Source organism: Leptonychotes weddellii, chromosome X (genome assembly GCF_054177405.1).
Source record: "Leptonychotes weddellii isolate Sample4059 chromosome X, ASM5417740v2, whole genome shotgun sequence".
Classification (NCBI taxonomy): Eukaryota; Metazoa; Chordata; class Mammalia; order Carnivora; family Phocidae; genus Leptonychotes; species Leptonychotes weddellii.
The window spans coordinates 96,476,178-96,497,441 of record NC_138385.1 but is presented as its reverse complement, the minus strand read 5'-3'; the positions used below and the strand labels follow the sequence as shown (position 1 = coordinate 96,497,441).

General features: G+C 40.4%; 1 protein-coding gene across 1 annotated transcript in view; it reads right to left on the bottom strand.

Annotated features, from left to right (window-relative positions):
- Positions 1–21,264, bottom strand: part of LOC145717893 (uncharacterized) — a 216,967-nt gene that overhangs the window by 146,513 nt on the left and 49,190 nt on the right. The window contains exon 4 of the mRNA XM_081809151.1: positions 7,193–7,271. Coding sequence (XP_081665277.1) covers positions 7,193–7,202 — 10 coding nt within the window. The 5' untranslated portion in view covers positions 7,203–7,271. The remainder of the gene's footprint in view (positions 1–7,192; positions 7,272–21,264) is intronic.

The following is a 21,264-nucleotide window of genomic DNA, read 5'->3' as shown; positions in this document are numbered from 1 at the left end:
GTTAAGTTATATACAATAAACTGCATAAAATCTTTCAATAAATCAAAATATTGGCATTAATGGGTACATGAGAACTGATTAGAAGAATCTCTACCCATTGGCCTGCAAAATTCATCTCTGTTTTCAGTTTCTATCTTGATGAAAATTTTTACATTTTACCTAGCCAAAGAAATAAAATTTATCTTTATTTCAGAACATAAAAAAAAAAAAAAAAGATGCAGTCACCTGTACCCCACATTTTAACCAACGTTCATGGCCACTGGAGCACAGAGGTTTGGCTCTTCCACTTAGCAACTCATCCTACAGACCTCTCCTTTGCCACAGGCTACAGCCTCTAGACTACATGCCATTCAGTACAGCCATGCTGAATTCACCTCATACTTGCTTGAGAAGGCCAATTGTTAAAATGTCAGGATAAGAGGGGCCCCTGGGTGGCTCAGTCGGTTAAGCATCCAACTCTTGATTTCAGCTCAGGTCATGATCTCAGGGTCGTGAGACTGAGCCCCACATCTGGCTCTGTGCTGAGTGTGGAGCCTGCCTAAGATTCTCCCTCCGCCCCTCCTCTTGCTCATGCTCACTCTCTCTCTCTCTCTCTCTCCAAAAAAATGTCAGGATGTGAAAGTCAATTGTTAAACATAGCCTATATTAAAAATTAAATTACATAAACTTGCAATTAAATTATTTTTAAAACAAGGTTAATACTCAAAACTCATCACTTTCTAATTATCTTACTGCATTATATGATCAAGCTCTTGAGATCGAATACATCTGTTGTATCTGTATGTTGGAAATACCATATAATGGTGTGCTACTATACTTACCTCTTCCCAATTTGTCGTTCAATGATGCCACATCAGTAGCTTCATACCTGCCACCATGGGAGTACTTACACTATGGGAATTAACAAATGCTATAAATCAGATTTCTTTAAACATTTTTTTAGAGAACTGGTTGTTCAATGTCTACAAGCACTAATGATCTCCATTATCTACCTTATGTAATGAAGGCATATTTACATTTTACAAATATTAACCCATTTTAATCTTCATAGCAACCCTATGGAATAGGTACTATTGTTGGTCTCATTTTACTGTGGCACAGAGGAGTTAAGTGACTTTCCCAAGCTCACATAGCTAGTAGGTGGGGAGTCTGGTTCCAGGCTCCATGCTCTCATTCACTGTGTATGCAGCCTTTCCTTCCCAGAAAACCCGGCAACATTCTACCTTCAACTCATAATTAGAGCCTGAGTTGTTTTCATTGTCTCCAACCTCCTTAATGTGCTCACCCTGGTCCCAGGCCCACTCCGGTAACTGGTCTGAATCTACAGAGTTCAAGGCCAAAATCTAGGGCTGCCCACCTGGGTCCCTACGTACAGTGGAATCCCCCCACGACCTCCCTCTTCCCCTTCTCACTCCCTGATGCCTGTCTGGTTTGCCAACATTGTTATTTTCAGCTAATTTCTCTTGCTAGCACTGTGATCCTGCAAAAAATGTTTTAGAACTGTTGGAGTCTTAGTTTCTCCATCCATAAACTGGGGCTCATAATGGACAGGTAGCATACACAAGAACTTTGCTCTGTATCAAACAAGTGTGAGTTGAATTTGAATGGGCTCCCACTCACCTTCACACATTCTCCCCTCTTTAGCTTAGTTTGCAGGGATCCATCCTGCTGACTTCATCCTGTCTAGAATGCTTTCTCAAGTCACCAGGAAAGTGATGGAGGATCCTATTTCTAGACAGGATTTCTTAGAGAGTGATGATTTCTGAGAAGATGCAGGATTGGTGGATGTGTCTGCATGATCAATAGCAAGCCTTTCCCCCAGCAGAAATTCGATCCATTCTGGCTGCTTCAATGGGGGCTCCTGGGGCTTAGACACTAAGCAGATGCAATTAACTGATTTTCACTGATTTCAGCTCTGAGTTCCCTACTGGCCCACACCATTCTCCCCACCTCTCCAAGTCCCTTCTGCTTCAAGTCGACCTCTTCATTCCTCTTAGTGACAAAAACTGCCTGTGGGTCTCCTCTCAAGGTTGCAATGCTCACTGTGGGTTTGTACCTCTGACTCAGTGCTCCCTCCTCCATTAGCCACATACACAACTACTCCCCTGTGCTCTGCTCAGCTCAGACTTGTTAGAAAAAAATAGAAGTCTTCTAACAGCTGGAACGAGCTATTCAGAGCAAACTCTGTCAAACAGAGCAGGACTCATTCCTCTACAGCCCGAATCAGCAACTTTCCCGATAAAAGCAGACAGTAAATATTGTAGGCTTTGCCGGCTCTACAGCCTCTGCTGCACCCACTCCATTCTGCTGCTGCAGGAGGAAAGCAGCCGCAGATCATCAGTAAGCAAATGGGTGTGGCTGGGAGACAATAAAACTGTATTTGCGGACACTAAAGTTTCAATTGCATATAATTTCACACCCCACAAATATTCTTTTGATTTGGGGGGGCATTTAAAAATATAAAGCTATTCTTAGCTTACAGGTTATACAAAAATGGGCTGCGGGCCAGATTTGCCCCATTGGGTCATAGTTTGCCCACCCATGCGCTGTAGGAACTCTCCCGTGGGACTACAGTCTGAGGGCTTAATGTAACCTTCCCAGGATACCAGGCATTGCGATTTAACACCTGTGCCTGAGCCAAGCTGCCCAGGTGTCTTATTCAGTGGATAGCAGCAGTCTTTGGCAAGTACCTCTTAATGGCCCGCTGAAGTGTTTGAAAGGCAGAGAAGGTATTTTTACCAGACTTGTGTTAATCAGTGAATTATTCTCAAAAAAAAAAAAAAAAATTTAAGTAACTGTTTGTTCACTGCCAAGCCCCTGTCTTAGAATCAGTTCCCTAGAAGCCAGGCCTGACACAGTTTTGAAGGTACGTGGTTCATCGAAGGAGAGCCCTCAAGAGAAAGGGAGGGATGGAAGCAGGATAGGGTGGGGTGCAGGGGAGTGGGCTTGGCTAGAGACCAGCTTCAATCTGATCCCATCAGAAGCTCTGGAGCACAAATGGCCCCCATGCCAATAAATCATTAGCTCTGGCCTCTGGGGGTGGGGATGGTGGGCTTCACTTCCAGGTGAGGCAGCTACCATCCAATTGAGGGCAAAGCTTCAGAGAAAGGGGCAGCTGTGAGCTGTTAGGGGCCAACATACCCAGCAGCTAGGGGTTGGAGCCCTGGCCCAATAACCGGCTGGGCCACCTACAGAGTTAGAGCCAGCTTCCAGCCATAAGAGCACATGGGTTGCCTTTACATTCTGGCTCTTTCCTCACCATGGACTGCCCTCCCCCTCCCAAAGTTCTCACTGCGTCTTCCAGGAATGAGAAGGGATGGGGTTGGATGGAAGTGCTATACTTCCCACACGCCTCAGAGTTGCTGGCGACCTCAGCTGTGGGAGAGCTTCTCTTCTGAAGAAGAAGGTGGCTCATAAACCAAGGGGAGGGCAATTATTTATTTTCCATGTCAGCTGCCACTTTCCCACTGCCAACCTTCTGAAGACACCATCTCACCTAACGTCCTTCTCCAGTTGTTGTTCCTTCCAGCGTCTCCTGGGAACTATTTCTAGCCACCCAGTCTGATGTCTCTGTCAGGCCCTTCATAATGCCTTTTTTTTTTTTTGGATGAGTGTCTCTTCTATTTATCCTCTTATTGGGGACATACTCGGTTATTCTCTTGGGAGAAGTACATGGTTCAGCCACAAAGAATGACAGATGCATAAACGTTCATTTTAAGTAGAAAAATCACTTGAGATGCCACAGAGGGTTCCAAAACCTTGAGGACATAATAACTGATTTAGAATCACAGCTGAATCTAATTTTTCTAAGTTTTGCTAAATGAAAAATCACAACCCTAATAGGTTTATCTTAAGAAGAAAATCTTGTCATGCATGGAAAAGGAAATTAAAAGTACAGAACACAGTCGCTAACCCACCCCTGGGGGAAGCCCAATGTGTGTCCTTCCCTCAAGCTTAAGGGCACAGTTTAAACATCCCCGGACTGTGAATGCTGCAAATGATTCTAGAGCAATAGTCATAAAAAACATTTACAATATACCAGCAAAACTATGTTTGCTATACAATTTCTCTAAACACACACTAAGGGATATTTACAGAACTTACTAGAAATGAGAATAAAAGCGTTTTGACTGGTTTTCCCTTCTTCCCTCTCATCCCCCCACCTCCGCACTATGGCCACACAAAGGGCCTCTCGATACACAAAACTGGTCATGTTGCTTGTTAATTAGCATCATTCACTGGCTTCCTAGGCCTCTTACAATGAAGCCCTGAATTTGTCCCATGAACCCTGAGGCTCTATCCAGTGCAGCCCAGCCTTCCTTTTTGTTTTTTTTTAAGATTTTATTTATTCATTTATGAGTGAGAGTGCGCATGCGAGTGGGGGAGGGGCGGAGGGAGAGAGAGAGAGAGAGAATCTGAAGCAGACTCCACGCTGAGCAAAGAGCCTGATGCAGGGCTCCATCTCACCACCCTGACATCATGACCTGAGCGTCAATCAAGAGTCAGACGCTTAAGTGACTGAGCCACCCAGGTGCCTCCCTCCTTTTTGGTTTTGCCTCACAATTCTTTTCTTCTCACTATCTACACTCCAGCCACAATGACTATAAATGGGCCACGGGCTTCATACTGCTTGGGACACAGCTGCCGTCATGCTTCTCCTGACCAATGCTTACTTATCTTTCAGATACCAGCTCAAATGGCACATCTATTGGGAAACTTCCTTCACCAACTTCGCTCTCTCAGACAAGGTCAAATCCCTATTTTAAATGCACTTAGAGTCTTGTGTATCTTTCTTTCAGAAAGCACCTATCACACCGTGTATTTATATTTTGTTTCTGTGACAATTTGATTCTCTGCCTCCCTCACCAGATGGTTGGGATTTTGTCTACTTCGATCACCATTATTTGCAGCACCTAGCACAATGAAATAATTTGGGGAAACAGAGTTAAAGAGGAGGATGTGAGTCACATGGAACAGAAGCAGATCATCTTAGCCAAGCCCACCCTAGATCAGCAAAGCCCCAGCCCCTCAGCTGTTTACTTTTTATGCTATTGAGATTCTGTGGATGTTTGTAACCCAGTAATGATCAAAGCCACGTATGACTAATATGCAGACATTTTCAGGACTTTTATTATTAAAGTGATAAGCATAGTAAATCTCCAGGATGGAATTTAAAATATACAGCATCCTTCACTTATTTGAACATGAACTCACTTTTTTTTTCACAGACTATGTTATGAAGTACCTTCCTGAGAACATGATCTAGGAAATGTTGGGTTTTTTTAAAGATTTTATTTATATATTTGACAGAGAGAGACACAGTGAGAGAAGGAACACAAGCAGGGGAGTGGGAGAGGGAGAAGCAGGCTTCCCACCGAGCCAGGATCCCGATGCGGGGCTCGATCCCAGGACCCTGGGATCATGACCTGAGCCGAAGGCAGACATTTAACAACTGAGCCACCTAGGCGCCCCAAAAAGATTTATTAATTTTTTTTAAAGATATTATTTATTTATTTATTTATTTCACAGAGAGATAGAGAGCACAAGTAGGCAGAGTGGCAGGCAGAGGGAAAGGGAGAAGCAGGCTCCCACGGAGCAGGGAGCTCGATGCGGGGCTCGATCCCAGGACCCTGAGATCACGACCTGAGCCGAAGGCAGATGCCTAACGACTAGCCACCCAGGTGCCCCAGAAATGCTGTTTTAAGGACTTTCCCAACTCTAACATTAATTCTGTGATTCCAAAGACCACATAGGTTAGTTCTTGGGCTTAACCTGTAGTCCTTTTTTATTTAGATAATTATAGGGATTCATATGAAATTAGAAGAAATAATACAGAGAGATCCCATGTACACGTTACCTGTTTCCCCCAATGGCAATATTTTGCAAAACTATAATGTAATCTGACAACCGGGATATTGATGGTGATGTAACCTACTGATCTTATTCAGATTTCATCAGTTTTACTTATACTTGTATGGGTATTAATTCTATACAATTTATCACAAGTGTAGATCTATATATCCACCACCAAAGTCAAGATGCAGAACAGTTCCAATACCACAAGTACAAGGACGCCTTATGTTTTATAACCACATCCAAAGTTAACTGAAAGTGAATCACAGACCTGAATATAAACCGCAGGACTACAAAACCCCTAGAAGATAGCATAGGAGAAAACCTTTGGCTGGGTGTTGGGGGAAGTCATTGAGAGGACATGATCACCAGCTGAGCCGTGAGCTGGACCCCAGCAATCAGAGGCTCCACACCTCTTCCCCTATCCTTGGAATGTGGATTTCGTTTGCCTTCCCCACTTCCAGAGGCTGCTCCAAGAGCACAGCTTTGAGATAGTGATGTGGTGTTAAGACCATCCAGACAGTATACATGACTGAACCCAGTTAATTCCTGTATATAAACTTTTTAGATTTGATGGGAAGGTGTGGAGATCTACTCATCTTGCTGTTGCTCAAGACAAGCGTCACGGGTAAGTTCCCTTACTTATTAAACTCGTCAGTTACCAACCTCGAGTGGCCTGCCTCTTTCTTTGGTCTCTCTGCCTTGCCCCAGAAATGGGGGCCCGTTTCAGATTACACCTGGGATGCTCCTGCAGAGTTTGCATACCAACAGTAGGCAGTGACTTTTTAGATACAACACCAAAGACACAATCCATGAGAGAAATAATTGACAAGCTGGACTTCACTAAAATTAAATTATTTCTGCTGTGCAAAAGACTGTCGAGAGAATGAGAAGATAGGTCATAGATTGTGAGAAAATATTTGCAAAAGACATCTGATAAAGGACTATGATCCAAAATATACATAGAACACTTAAAACTCCACAATAAGAAAACAAAACAACCCAAATTAAGGGGCCCCCAGGGGGCTCAGTCGTTAAGCGTCTGCCTTCACTCAGGTCATGATCCCGGGGTCCTGGGATCGAGCCCCGCATCAGGCTCCCTGCTCCGTGGGAAGCCTGCTTCTCCCCCTGCTTGTGTTCCCTCTCTCACCATGTATCTCTCTGTCAAATAAATAAATAAAATCTTTAAAAAAAAAAACCCAAATTAAAACATGGACCAAAGGCCTTCACAGATACCTCACCAAAGAAGCTATAAAAATGTCAAATAAGCATATGGAAAGATGTTCCACATCATATGTCAGCAGGTAAATGTAAATTAAAATGAGATACCGCTACGTACCTATTAGCATGCCCAAAATCTGGAGCACTGACAACACCAGATGCTGGCAAGGATGTGGAGCAACAGGAACTCTCTCAACCTGTGGGAAAGCAAAATGGTTTGGCCACTTTGGAAGACACTTTGGCAGTTTCTTACAAAACTAAACATACTCCTATCATCCAATCCATAAATCACACTTTTTGGTATTTACCCAAAGGAGTTGAAAACAATGTCCACACAAAAAACCTGCACTTGGATGTCTACAGCAGCTTTATTTGTAATTGCCAAGCCTTGGAAGCAGGCAAGATGTACTTCAGTAGGTGAATGGATAAATAAACTGTGGTCCATCCAGACGACGGAATATTATTCAGTACTAAAAAGAAATGAGCTATCAAACCATGAAGAGACATGGCGGGAATTCCAATGCATATTAGTAAGTGAAAGAAACCAATCTAAAAAGGCTATATACTGTTTGATTCCAACTATATGACATTCTGGAAAATGCAAAGCTATGGAGACTGTGAAAAGATCAGTGGTTGCCAAGGGTAGGGGAGAGGGAAGGATGAATATGCAGAGCACAGGAGATTTTTAGGGCAGTGAAAGTTTTCTCCATGATACTCTAATGGTGGATACATATCATTATACATTTGTCCAAACCCATAGAAAGGCAGTCTCTCCCTTTTTCCTACCATATTATACCATATGGTCTCTCAGCACTGCTTTTCCCTGCTCATGTATTTTATTCTTTTTTTTCTTTCCTCAGTTATCTTTGTTTCTCTGTGCTCAGGGCCATCCCTCCACAGATCCTTAATTTCCATGCCCTCAGTTCAAGCCAGACGCAGAGGATTCCTATCCTTCTCTGAATCCTGATTCTTAATTCCTATGCCAGCAAATTTGGTTGTCCTAGCTTGGAACATATGTTGTTCTCTAACAGTCAGCAGTGGCCAGTAGCTAGAAGTGACAATAAGGCACTTGGGCAGAGAAGTGATATGACTGTCACCCTTGTGGGGTGCATCTTCATGGGCAGGTCAAATCTACCCCAAGCAGTCTACTCAAAGCCCTACCCTAATTTGGTGGTTGTATGGCATTTTGTTAAAACACAATACTCTCTCTTTTAGTGGATTTAGATGTTGAATTTCAAGTTGAAATAAAGACATGTTTGTGTTACAGCTTAAAACTGTGAAATCCACACAGATACAATCGACTTATATTACTCTTAAAATCTACCCATACCCAATTTGGGCCTTTGGGAAGGTGGCAACAATAAAGTAAAACAAGGTTAAGCTGGCCCCACATTCTATCCCACCCCTCTACTTGATAACTGCCAATCCACCTTTGGCCCACACCTTATAGCACATCTGTGGGTGAGTATATGGTGCTTTAGTTTTGAGTACACCTTTCTTACAATTTGTAAGGACAAGAAATAGAGCTGGAGAAGGGCATCTAGACACATTTGCTTCCTACTGACTAAGGTATGAATTCCCCAAATAAATAGAATGATAATAATTAATAATAACACATGGCTATAGCATTGTCCTCAAGACTAACTGAGAAGACACATGTAAAACACTTAAAATAATGCATGGCCCTGAGTAAGACCTTGATAAATGTCAGTTTTGTCACAACTCAGCACCATCGGTTACCAACTGAGTGGATAGTTGAGGTTCTCAAGGAACAAACTGGACTGATCTTTGAAGCGGTCAGTAATGAACCACACAGAATGGTATTGTTATGCAGTGTGGTTTGGTCATAGGTAGAAATGGCCTCATTGATGAAGTGATGGGTTTCCATTTGTATGGGTATGTTAAGCAGATATACTTAAGGATTGTTCATCAGCTTCCTTTGTATTCTTAAAAATAAGACATAGAAGGGGCGCCTGGGTGGCTCAGTTGGTTAAGCGACTGCCTTCGGCTCAGGTCATGATCCTGGAGTCCCGGGATCGAGTCCCGCATCGGACTCCCTGCTCAGCAGGAAGTCTGCTTCTCCCTCTGACCCTCCCCCCTCTCGTGCTCTCTCTCTCTGTCTCATTCTCTCTCTCAAATAAATAAATAAAATCTTTAAAAAAAAAAAATAAGACATAGAAATTTAGAATTAACCATGAATTCCAATTCCAAAATAAAACAAAATTAATTTCAGTAAAAATTCCTTTTGTTTCTTGGGTCTTTTCATTTTCCTTCATAATATATGGATGAAAACATTTTTAGAGAGAGCTGCTAATTTTTAGAACTTGGTCTACTAGCATGTGGGCAAGAGTGTTCTTTATTATTTACTCTAATTTTCAGGTTGTATTTTTGGCCCTAATTTATATGATCTGACAAGAGAAATTTGTGTTTGCACTGGGGGAATTGAGTAATTTTAATTTGATGGGACGCTGGGGAAGAAGACACTGCATGTGGATGGTATTTTTTCAGGGTGTAGTTATCAGTGTTTATTAAGGAAGAAATGAGAAAATCAAGCTTTTTCTCCACAAGTAAATGGAAATAGATTTTAGTTGTATTAACAAGGGTCAAGCAAAAGGCTTTTGTGTATAGACGCGTTATTAGTTAAAATTGAGTCTTTCTTTTCCGTTTTTGCTATTTCAGGAGCTCAGTAACAGCCCAGTTGTATTTCAAAGGTAGAGCCACAGTAAATTCCATTCCAATTGGATATTCTAAGTCCACTGCTGGCTGTTAAAAATAAAGGCTCTTACCTCCTTAAATTCTGACTTGGTGCTAACATAGCACCCTAAGCTTCTGTCCAAAAATGCACAACAGGATGACACATAAATCCCTTTACCATATGATCAAAAAATAAATGAAGTCTCTGGATTGCTTGTCTGTTCCAGTTATTCAAAATAATTATATAATTTCCTCATCACTATAGTTATACTATAGTTCCTGGGATAATAAACCTGAAAACAAACAAAATGAAAACTAAAATCCAAAAGTGGTGAGAAAAGCCTACTAAATTAATAAGCCCATAGGAGTTCTAAACAAGGACTTCTCTGAGAAAAGGAATTAATCCCTCCCCCTCTTTCAAGGCACCTGGAAATTTGGAAAACAGTTGAGACTCTAAAGCTAGGGTTATGCAGCCCTGGAATAATGTCTCAGAACAGTGAATAAAGTATGATGGATAGCGTCTGTTGGTATATAATAGCCATCCCAATTCTCTTCTCCCTTGCCACTTTCTACTAAAGAGGTTTAAAAAAAAAAAGCAAACAAAAAGCAAAACAAAAAAACTTACATTCCTGGTCTCTCCTATAGAAATGGGTATCCAGATGACAGATCTGGTCAACTAGAGGGAAAAGGAACTCTGCTGGGAACTTCTGCAAAAGATCTTTTTGCCTTATAAAGGAATAAATATGCCAACAGTACTCTCTGTTACAGCTCCTTCACTCTTCTTCCTGCCTTGAATGTGGATATGGGATGCTCTGATGCATACAACTACAGTAGTCATCTTGACTTAGGTTACTGCCTTAAAGAAAAACACATCCTATGTCATTAATTATTCTTCTGTAATTTTTATTTACTACATAGTATTCAGTCGAATGCCTATGGCAGTTACTTCATCCACCCTATTGACTATCTAGGGTTGCTGCAGTTCTAGATATAATTTTTTTAAAATCCCATATAGAACATCTTGAGCATTATGTGGCTAAATATTTGTGCATATTAATAATTATTTTCTTAGGCTTTCCTCTTAGAAACAAGACAAAGATGCATGCTCTCACCACTTTTATTCAACATAGTGCTGGAATCCTAGGCACAGCAATCAGACAAGAAAAAAAGAATAAAAGGCATCCAAATTGGTAAGGAAGAAGTAAAACTTGCACTATTTGCAGATGACATGATATTACATATAGAAAACCCTAAAGACTCCACCAAAAATTTCTAGAACTGATGGATGAATTCTGTAAGGTCCAGGATACAAAATCAAGATACAGAAATCTGTTGCATTTCTGTACACTAATAATGAAGTAGCAGAAAGAAATTAAGAAAACAGCCCCATTTACAAACTTCATCAAAAAGAAAAAAATACCTAGGAATAAACTTAACCAAGTAAGTGAAAGACCTGTATTCTGAAAACTATAAAACATTGATGATAGAAATTGAAGATGATACAAACAAATAGAAAGATATTCCATGCTCATGGATTGGGAGAACAAATGTTGTTAAAATGTCTATATTACCCAAAGCAATCTACAAATTTAATGCAATACCTACATAAATACCAACAGGATTTTTTCATAGCACTAGAACAATTAACCCTAAAATTTGTATGGAACCACAAAAGACCCTGAATAGCCAAAGCAATCTTGAAAAGAAAGAACAAAGCTGGAGGTATCCCAATCCCAGAGTTCAAGATATACTACAAAGCTGTAGTAATCAAAACAGTGCGGTACTGGCACAAAAATAGACACATAGATCAACAGAACATAATAGAGAGCCCAGAAATAAATGCACAATTATATGGTCAATTAATCTACAACAAATGAGGCAAGAATATGCAATGGGGAAACAGTCTCCTCAACAAACAGTGTTGGGAAAACTTGACGGCTACATGCAAAAGAAAGGAACTGGACCATTTCCTTACACCATATACAAAAATAAACTCAAAATGGATTAAAGACCTAAATGTGAGGCCCAAAAACATAAGAATCCTAAAAGGGAACGTAGGCAGTAATTTCTCTGACATCAGTCATAACAATATTTTTCTAGGTATATCTCCTGAGGCAAGGGGAAAAAAGCAAATGTAAACTACTGGAACTATATCAAAATAAAAAGCTCTTGCACCCCAAAGGAAACCATCCAACAATACAAAAAGACAACCCACTGGATGGGAGAAAATATTTGCAAATAAGGGGTTAATATCCAAAATATAAAAGGATTTATACAACTCAACACCAAAGAAACAACTAACCCAATTAAAAATGGGCAGAAGACATGAACGACATTTCTCCAAAGAAGACATACAGATGGTCAACAGACACATGAAAAGATGCTCCACATCACTTGTCATCAGGGAAATACAAATTAAAACCACAGTGAGGTATCACCTCACACCTGTCAGAATGGCTAAAATAAAAACACAAGAAACAACAAGTATCGGCAAGGATGCGGAGAAAAAGGAAGCTCTGTGAATTGTTGGTGGGAATGCAAACTGGTGCAGCCACTGAGGAAAACAATAAGGAGATTCCTCAAAAAATTAAAAATAGAATTACCATACAATCCAGTAATTCTGCTACTGGGTATTTACCGAAAGAAAAATAAAACACTAATTCGAAGAGATATATGCACCCCTATGCTTATTGCAGCATTATTTACAATAGCCAAATTATGGAGGCAACCCAAGTGTCCATCAATAAATGAATGCATAAAGAAGTGATATGTACACACACACAGGAATATTACTCAGCAATAAAAAAGAATGAAATCTTGCTGTTTGCAACAACATGGATGGATCTAAAGGATATAATGCTAACTGAAATAAGTTATTCAGAGAAAGGCAAATACCATATTATTTCATTCATATGTGGAATTCAAGAAAAAAACAAGCAAACAAAGAAAAAAAGAGAAAAACCAAAAACCAGACTCTTTAAAATATAGAGAACAAATTGGTGGTTACCAGAGTGGGGGGATGGGTAAAATAGGTGAAGGGGATTAAGAGTACACTTACCATGATGAGTACTGAGTAATGTATAGGATTGTTGAATCACTATACTGTACACCTGAAACTAATATAACACTATATGTTAATTATAATGGAATTAAAATTTTTAAATAAAATAATAAAAAATAATTATTTCCTTAGGAAGAAGTCCTAGAAATTGAATTGTGAGGTCAACAGATTTAAGTGTGTTTAACAAAATTCCCCATACACAAAGGTTGTGTTAATTTTCACTCCCACCAGCAGTGTATGAGCATGTCTGTTTATCCACACTGTCCTTACCACTGAAAACTACTAACTCTTTCAATTTTTTACAATCCTGTGGGTGAAAAGTAATATCTTCCTGTAGATGCAATTTGCATTTTTTAAAATTTGGCAAGGGTAAACTTTTAAAATATGTTTATAGGTACATCTTTTTGGTGAATTTCTTTATGTTTTTTCAAATGTTCATTGAAATTGTTTTGTTAGTGTCCTTTATATATTAATACTACTAACTTCTCTATTATGTATGTTGCAAACATGCTTCCTAATTGATCAAAGGCTTTAAAAATTATGCTTTTTGGCATTTCTTGACAAAAGCTTTATGAAGTCATACTAATCCATTTTTTAAAAAATTTATAGCTTCGGTCTTTGCTATCATAGATAGAAATGCAATAGAACCTGTAACTTTTTATGTCTTATGTAGAATAGCAGAGTACGACTTTTCATTTAATCAATGTCAACAAGTCAAAAAAGGGGACTTAGGATGCATTACATGTTAACTGCTGTGCAAAATTCCAGATACTTTCTTATTCTTTGACACATTTAGCCCTTACGCTTTAGACTATGGTATGATTGGGCCTATTTTTACAGATGAGAAAACCGAGGCTCATGAAAAATCTGTATTCATTTATAGGATTTGGAAATGAATCTGCTACCTTAAATTATCTTGGAATTTTAAGTTTATTTCTTAATTTTGATGGCTATGACTTTTCTAGTCATAATTATTTGATACTATGGATCTGATCAAGGATCTGACCCCAACTGTAGTTATCCCTCGGAACAAAACTGGACTCCTGGACTTCTAAGAGAGCTAAAGGACACAAGAACAGAATTTTCCCAGCCCTGGAGAGGTTACCTCAGTGCCTAACTTAAACGCACATTCTTTGAGATGAGTAGCAAAACTCTAGGTATCTCTGGTTGCACCATCAATTTCTACCACTGGGTTGGAGAGAACTGGCTTTAAATGTGTTTCTTTTATGAAGTCAGGACAAGACCACATTCTAAGGAAAGCCCAGAAGAAAACATTTGGTACTTCAAAGTTTTAAAAGAATTCTCTTCTGTTGATTTTATCCATAAGAACAGCCTGGAAGCAAAGTGCCTACATAAACAAAGAAGCTGATGTTTTTAACATGTGACAGAACCCCTTTGCCCTCAGTGTTCCTAGGATGCCAGGGTCCTAGTTAACAGCAAAACAATCAACAGGTGTCTTTGAATTTGCTCAGTGTGAAAGGTCGTGCTAATGAGGAAAGCTGCTAAGTATCAAAATGGCAAGTTCAGGGCGCCTGGGTGGCTCAGTTGGTTAAGCGACTGCCTTCGGCTCAGGTCATGATCCTGGAGTCCCTGGATCGAGTCCCACATCGAGGTCCCTGCTCGGCAGGGAGTCTGCTTCTCCCTCTGACCCTCCCCCCTCTCATGTGCTCTCTCTCATTCTCTCTCTCTCAAATAAATAAATAAAATCTTTAAAAAAAAAATGGCAAGTTCACTGAAGGCATGTGTTCTCAGAAGAGCAAATGCCTTTGGAATTCCCTGGGGTGAGCTCGCATTTTTCTGCGGGGTAACTGTGCCCAAGACTCAGAATTCCAGTTTCAATAGAATCTTAGTGTTGGCAGATCCCTTAAAAGTAATTCAAGCAGATTAATGGTCATTTGGCACTTGGGCTGGGTAACTGGGATTGACTGCAAATATGCATGGGGGATATTTTGAGGGTGATAAAAATGTTCTAAAACTGAATTGTGGTGATAGCTGTTCAACACTATAATTTTACTAAAATTCATTAAATTATACATTTTAAATGGCGGAAATATATGGTATATCAAATATGCCTCAATAAAGTTATTTTTTTAAAGATTTATTTACTTATTTGAGAGAGAGAGCAGGGGGAGGGGCAGCAGGAGAAGGAGAGAGAGAATCCCAAGCAGACTCCCCTCCGAGCACACAGCCTGATGGGGGGCTTGATCTCACAATCCATGAGATCATGACCTGAGCTGAAACCAAGAGTCGGATGCTTAACCAATAAAGTTATTTTTTTTAAGTAATTCAGTCCAACCCTTCCCCCAATATTTATATCCTCTTTTATCTGTTGCCTCACTATATCTCCTCTGGCTTTCTTTGATAGAACTGCCTTTGCCCATGCTGTCCACAAAAGGAAAAGTCAGATAATTAGCTCTCTCTATGTATAGTCTCTGATAATAAGGGATGGGAGTTTGTGTACAATGGTGTTTCCAAATTCTTCAACATTTGAAACAAGAAATTGAAATACTTGGGAATTCTCAGGAGTTCTCCAAATTATAAATTATTCTTTAAATACATTAATGTTCTTCGTACTCTTTATTCATTATTACACATATCTGAAAGACTTTAATGAATGATAAATATTAAGTTTAGTAGTATTTACAAAGAACAGTAGCCTACAGTGAATATTCAAAGATTAGAAATGTCCACAAAATTATTGCATATTTCTTGAATATTATCTGAATATTCTGATTGCTTAACAAAGTTAAGAGCACTACCCAAAATCACATATTTTATTGACAATTTAAGGACTTATTTTGCTTTCAAAACATGTTATTCTAATGTACAAATCATAGGATTTGTACAAAGTGTAGTCACTGGTATAAACTTATGAATATTTTATTTGCAAGAATATTACACCATTAACAACTGACAGGGGTATGAACACACTACACATTTTTAACATGGTAATAGATATGAGACTGACCAATTAGATCATAATCACTTCTCTTCCATGTGCTCCTGTCTTTGTTCCTGGAAATGCTGACCTTAAACTTTCACTCCATGAGCAAGCTTTTGCTCACACTTTTGCTCTTGCTTTTGACTGAACATCAGTAGATTCCTTTGAAATCATAAAGTCTCTGGATTGAGAGTTAAGCTTTAATTCGTACAGGAGAATTATAATACTTACCCCCATTTTCCCAATGGGTTTGTCTTAGAATTTGGAATTCAGAAAAACACACGTGTTTCCTAGGGAAATTCCAGGGAAGAAATTCCACACAGAAACAGTAATAACAGTGGTTCTCAAAATGTGGTCCCTGGACAAGCATCATCAGTATCACCTGGAAATTTGTTAGAAATGCAAATTATCAAGTTCCACCTCAGATCTACTGAATCAGAAAGCTGGGGGTAGGACCCAGCAATCTGTTTTCACAAGCCCTCTGATGATTCTGATCTAACCTAAAGTTTGAGGAATAGTGCTATATCAATACCCCAGCTCTCTCACCCCTACAGAGAAAAGACCTGAGGAATGTGTTCAACACTTACTCCCAGAGCTTCCCTCACCAAATGAGACCCAGTTGCCTCTAGTGGTAACTGGCTTGATAACATACCCTCTATTGAAGGCCTTCTCTTTCCTTTCACTTCTCTCTGGATACTTCCTTGGGTCACCTCCCAAATAAACTATTTGTACTGGAATCCTTGTCTCAGAGGGAACCCAAACAAAGATACTTTTTAAAAGCCTAAAAAGGCAGGTGAAGAAACAAGTAAAAAGGGTTTCTGGTGTTGGACAACCCTGGCTCAGATTTCAACCAGCCACTTAGGTACAGTTTCTCTGAGCCTGAGTTTCCTCATGTTACCTGACTAGCTTGCAGAGTTGTTAGAAGGACAGGTGATAAGAAAGGCCTGGAGGTGTCAGCAAGTGATGATTTTTAACAGACCTAGTCAAAGGCAGTCTAGGCATAGTTTGAATACTCCCAGGTTTCAGACAGCTTAAAGTTATGAAATTTCTCTATAGTCTCTCTTCTTGCCTACAGTTACAATCATGATAGGTTAAGCTACACAACAGCAATAAAATAACCCTAAAATCTCAGGGGTCTATTCCAACAAAGATTTATTTTTTTCTGTCATCACAGCCTAACAACAGTTGGGAGGGACCCTCTTCATCGGCTCTTGTCCCAGGAAATGAGACTGAGTGGAAGATTACAAATACCATGTTTTATATCCAAGCCAGTAAGTAATATGCACTTTTAAGCCTACACCCCATTGGCCAGAACCCAGGCATATGGCCTCAGAAGCTGTAAAGGAGGCTGGGAAATATAGTTTCCTGTGTACCCAAAAAGTGAAACAGTACTTGGTCAAGAAAGGATTTTCCTCTGCCACAGTTCATGCGCCTATTACTAGGACTGATGAGTTTTATGTTTTGGCTCAGTAAGGTTACCTTGTTTTTCTCCCTTGTTTGTATAGGTTTCACCCAAATGTCACACTCACAGGTATGTCTCAATGTCCTTCAATATTGAGAATGCTCTTTCAATCACTAATGATGTGTCTGTCCCTATAAGCTTAGTGTGTGGTCTCCATTCTTTCCATACTGGAAGGGGTAATCTACTCCATTCAGTTCAGTCTTTTTTTTTTTTTTTTTATCTAGCCTATCTATCTATCTATCTATCTATCTATCTATCTATCTATCTATTTAAAGTAGGCTCCACACCCAGTGTGGCTTGAACTCACAACCCTGAGATCGAGAACTGAGCTGAGATCAAGAGTCAGATGCTTAACTGACTGAGCCACCCAGGCACCTCCAGTTCAGTCTTTATTGACTGAGTCTTCAGGTACTACTGCAGGATGCACAACCACCCGTATTTTCCACCTACCTGCCGACATGCTGTTGAATGTCCCATTTTTCTTTTTTCTTTTTCTTTTTTTTTTTTAAAGATTTTATTTATTTATTTGCGAGAGAGAGAATGAGATACAGAGAGCATGAGAGGGAGGAGGGTCAGAGGGAGAAGCAGACTCCCTGCCGAGCAGGGAGCCCGATGCGGGACTCGATCCCGGGACTCCAGGATCATGACCTGAGCCGAAGGCAGTCGCTTAACCAACTGAGCCACCCAGGCGCCCCATGAATGTCCCATTTTTCTGTCACCTGGGTCATTTTACTGCTGTTCACATTGATTGGTCATACTATTATTTCCAAAACTCAAAATGTGATTCATTTTCTACATATATTTCCAACGGAAATATGTATATAGAGTCACTAAAACATGTCTCTTAGCATGTTCATAGAACAGTATTTGTAATCAGCAAAAACTGAGAACTATGCAAATGCCCATCAGTAGAATGGATAAAGTGTGGAATATTTACACAATGGAATACCATATGGCAATGAGAGTAAATGATCTACAACTATGTGCAACAGTACAGATGAATCTTACCACCACAGTGTTGAGCAAAAGAAGCCAGACAAAAAAGAGAGCTTCTTGTGTGATTCCATTTATACCAAGTTCAAAACATGCAAAACTAGTCTGTGGTATGAGAAATCAGAAGGGTTGCCTTTGGGTAATCACTTGATCGAGGAACAAGGTGGCGCTGCCAGATGCCGGTCATGTTCTGTTCTCTTCATCCAGGTGCCAATTACATGGAAGTGTATTCAAATTTGTTTTCAGCTGTATGCTTAGGATTTGTGCAGTTTGATGCACGTATGCTGTTTCCATTAGTAATTAAAAGCTATCCCGTTCAACATTTTTCTTCAATAAATCTTCACCATATGTTCCTTAAGTACAAGGATTCAGTTTTACTCATTTTCCTCTCCAAAGCACATAGTAGATGCCTAATTAATTTCCATAAAATTGAATATAAAATTGTTCCATTCTGCTTGGGTCAGACTATCATAGCCTACTACTAAAAAAAAATCAATTAGATTCAGTTTCATTTAAATTCCATATCTAATTGTTAAGCTGTCACATAACCTACAACCTAGCAAGAAATTAGATAATAAGGGGCACCTGGGTGGCTCAGTCGTTAAGTGTCTGCCTTCGGCTCAGGTCATGATCCCAGGGTCCTGGGATCGAGCCCCGCATCGGGCTCCCTGCTCCATGGGAAGCCTGCTTCTCCCTCTCCCACTCCCCCTTCTTGTGTTCCCTCTTTCGCTGTGTCTCTCTGTCAAATAAATAAACAAAATCTTAAAAAAAAAAAAAAAGGCTCTTTAAAAAAAAAGAAATTAGATAATAAAAATAATGCCATAATAATAGCTGACTTGGTTGAGTGTTGGCTTAATGCCAAGCACTAAATTTAATACTTACAACAATTGTGTTGTAAGTTGTATTTTTATTCTCTTTTTTATAGATGAGGAAACTGAGACACAAAAATTCTCAGCCCAAGGCCCTTCATTAAAACAAAGTGGGTTAAATTCCAGAACTCCTTTTAATGACCACCTATATTAGTTTTTTTTATTGTTGTATAATAAATTACCACAAACTTAGTGGCTTAAACAACATATATTTATTATCTCACAGTTTCTAATGGTCAGGAGTCCAGGGACGGCCTAGCTGGGTCCTGCGTTTGGAGCCTTGAAAGGATACAATCAAGGTATTAGCCAGGCTACCTTCCTATCTGGAGACTTGACTGTGGAAGCATCCACTTCTAAGCTCTTACAGATTTTTAGAAGAATTCATTTTCTTGAGGTTATATGACTGAGGCTCCCATTTTTTTGTTAGCTATAAGGTGGGGTCCACTCTTAGCTCCTCGAGGCTGCCCTAAGGTCCTTGCCAAGTGGCCACCTCACAACATGGCAGTTTATGTCCTCAAGGCAAGCACTAGAACCTCTCTAATCTCTAGACCCTCTTTTCGAAGCCTCACCGATTAGTTCTGGCCCATCCAAGGTCATCTGAATTTTAATTAATTCAAAGTTAACTGATTAGGGATCTTTTTTACATCTGCAAAATCTCTTTACCTTTGCCATATAATGTAAGTTAATCGTGGGAGTGATATTGCATCATATTCACAGGCCCTGCCCACACTCAAAAGGTAGGGGGATTATATAGGACATGACACCAGGAGGTGGGAATCTGAGGGAATATTTTAGAATTCCATGTACCGTATCTCCCTCTTTAAATACAAGCATGTTGGATGTCAGGAAAGAGGATGTGGGAATATCCAATACTAATTCATCCCGAAATCACCTCCCAGAGGGAGAGTTTGGGTGACAGGGCCATGATGGTGCCATTGCCCACCTGGCCCTGCCACGTCCATTGTGAAGCAGGGGAGACATGGGTGAAAATGCGAAAGAAGTGGGGCATGGCACCTGCTTCTAAGTTCTTCCCATCTTCTTTAACATCTCCCCCCATCTCAGGAATAGTACACCATTCCAGAATTGCGCAAGTATCTTTCGAACCACCTGGGACAGATGCAGCCAATGCCCTTTTCTACATCCCTCGGTGCTGCCACGGAAGGACATGGTTCCTGGCTGGCTGACAGCTTCCCTTCTCGAGCACTTCCTCTGACGGTAGAGGAGCTCACTCGGCCACAAGTGCCTAACAGAAACGCAGGGGAGCTGATGGCCTCAGGGAAAACCCTCTAGAAGCGATGAAAGTGAGTAAATGCCCCTGCCTTCTCATCATCTAATTGTGAGGTAGGTTCCACAGAGTTCCTCAGAAGGTCCCAGTGGCACTGAGTCCCAGTTGCGCCAGAGCAGTAGCCTGATCACTAGTTCACCCTTTACTGGCTCGTCTTCCTCCTCAGGCTTATGTGTCCCCTTCCTCACTTGTACTTTCTGGAACCACCTCTCAAATAACTGCTAGCATCCAAGCCTTTGTTTGCTTTAGGGGATGGGGAGATACACCAAGACTCGCTTTCCTTCCCTTATGCCTCATATTAAATGAATGCCCAAGCTCCTAAGTATTTCTTGCATCCCCAACAACGTTTTCATAATTTAAGTCTGCACCCTTTATTGCTAGGATGAACGAATGTACTGATCTGCCGATGTCCCGATCTCTCAGGCGCTTGCTTCCATCCTTCCCTTGGCTGCCAGCACGCTCATTCTAAAATGCAAAACTTACCCTGTCAGCCTCCTTGCTCACGACCCTGAAAGGGCTCCGCTTTGTCTAATAATTAGAATCTAAATTCCTTAGAGGAATATACAAAATGGTTCACTCATTTATTCAATGAGTAGTGACTGAGGGGCTCTTTTGTGCCAGGCACTCTGCTAAATGCTGGTGATGAAAGAGGCAAACACGATCCTCACTTCATGGGGCTTAGGGTTTAAGGAGACAGACGTGAAGCAACCACCCACACAGGTAAACATGTAAGTACCACAGAAACGTGGCTTGAAGGAAAAGCACAAGACTCTAGAGCCACACAGTCCAGTACAGTAGCCACTAGCCACATGTGACTATTTATATTTAAATCAATTGACATAAAAATTTCAGCTCTTCAGGGATGCCTGGGTGGCTCAGTCGGTT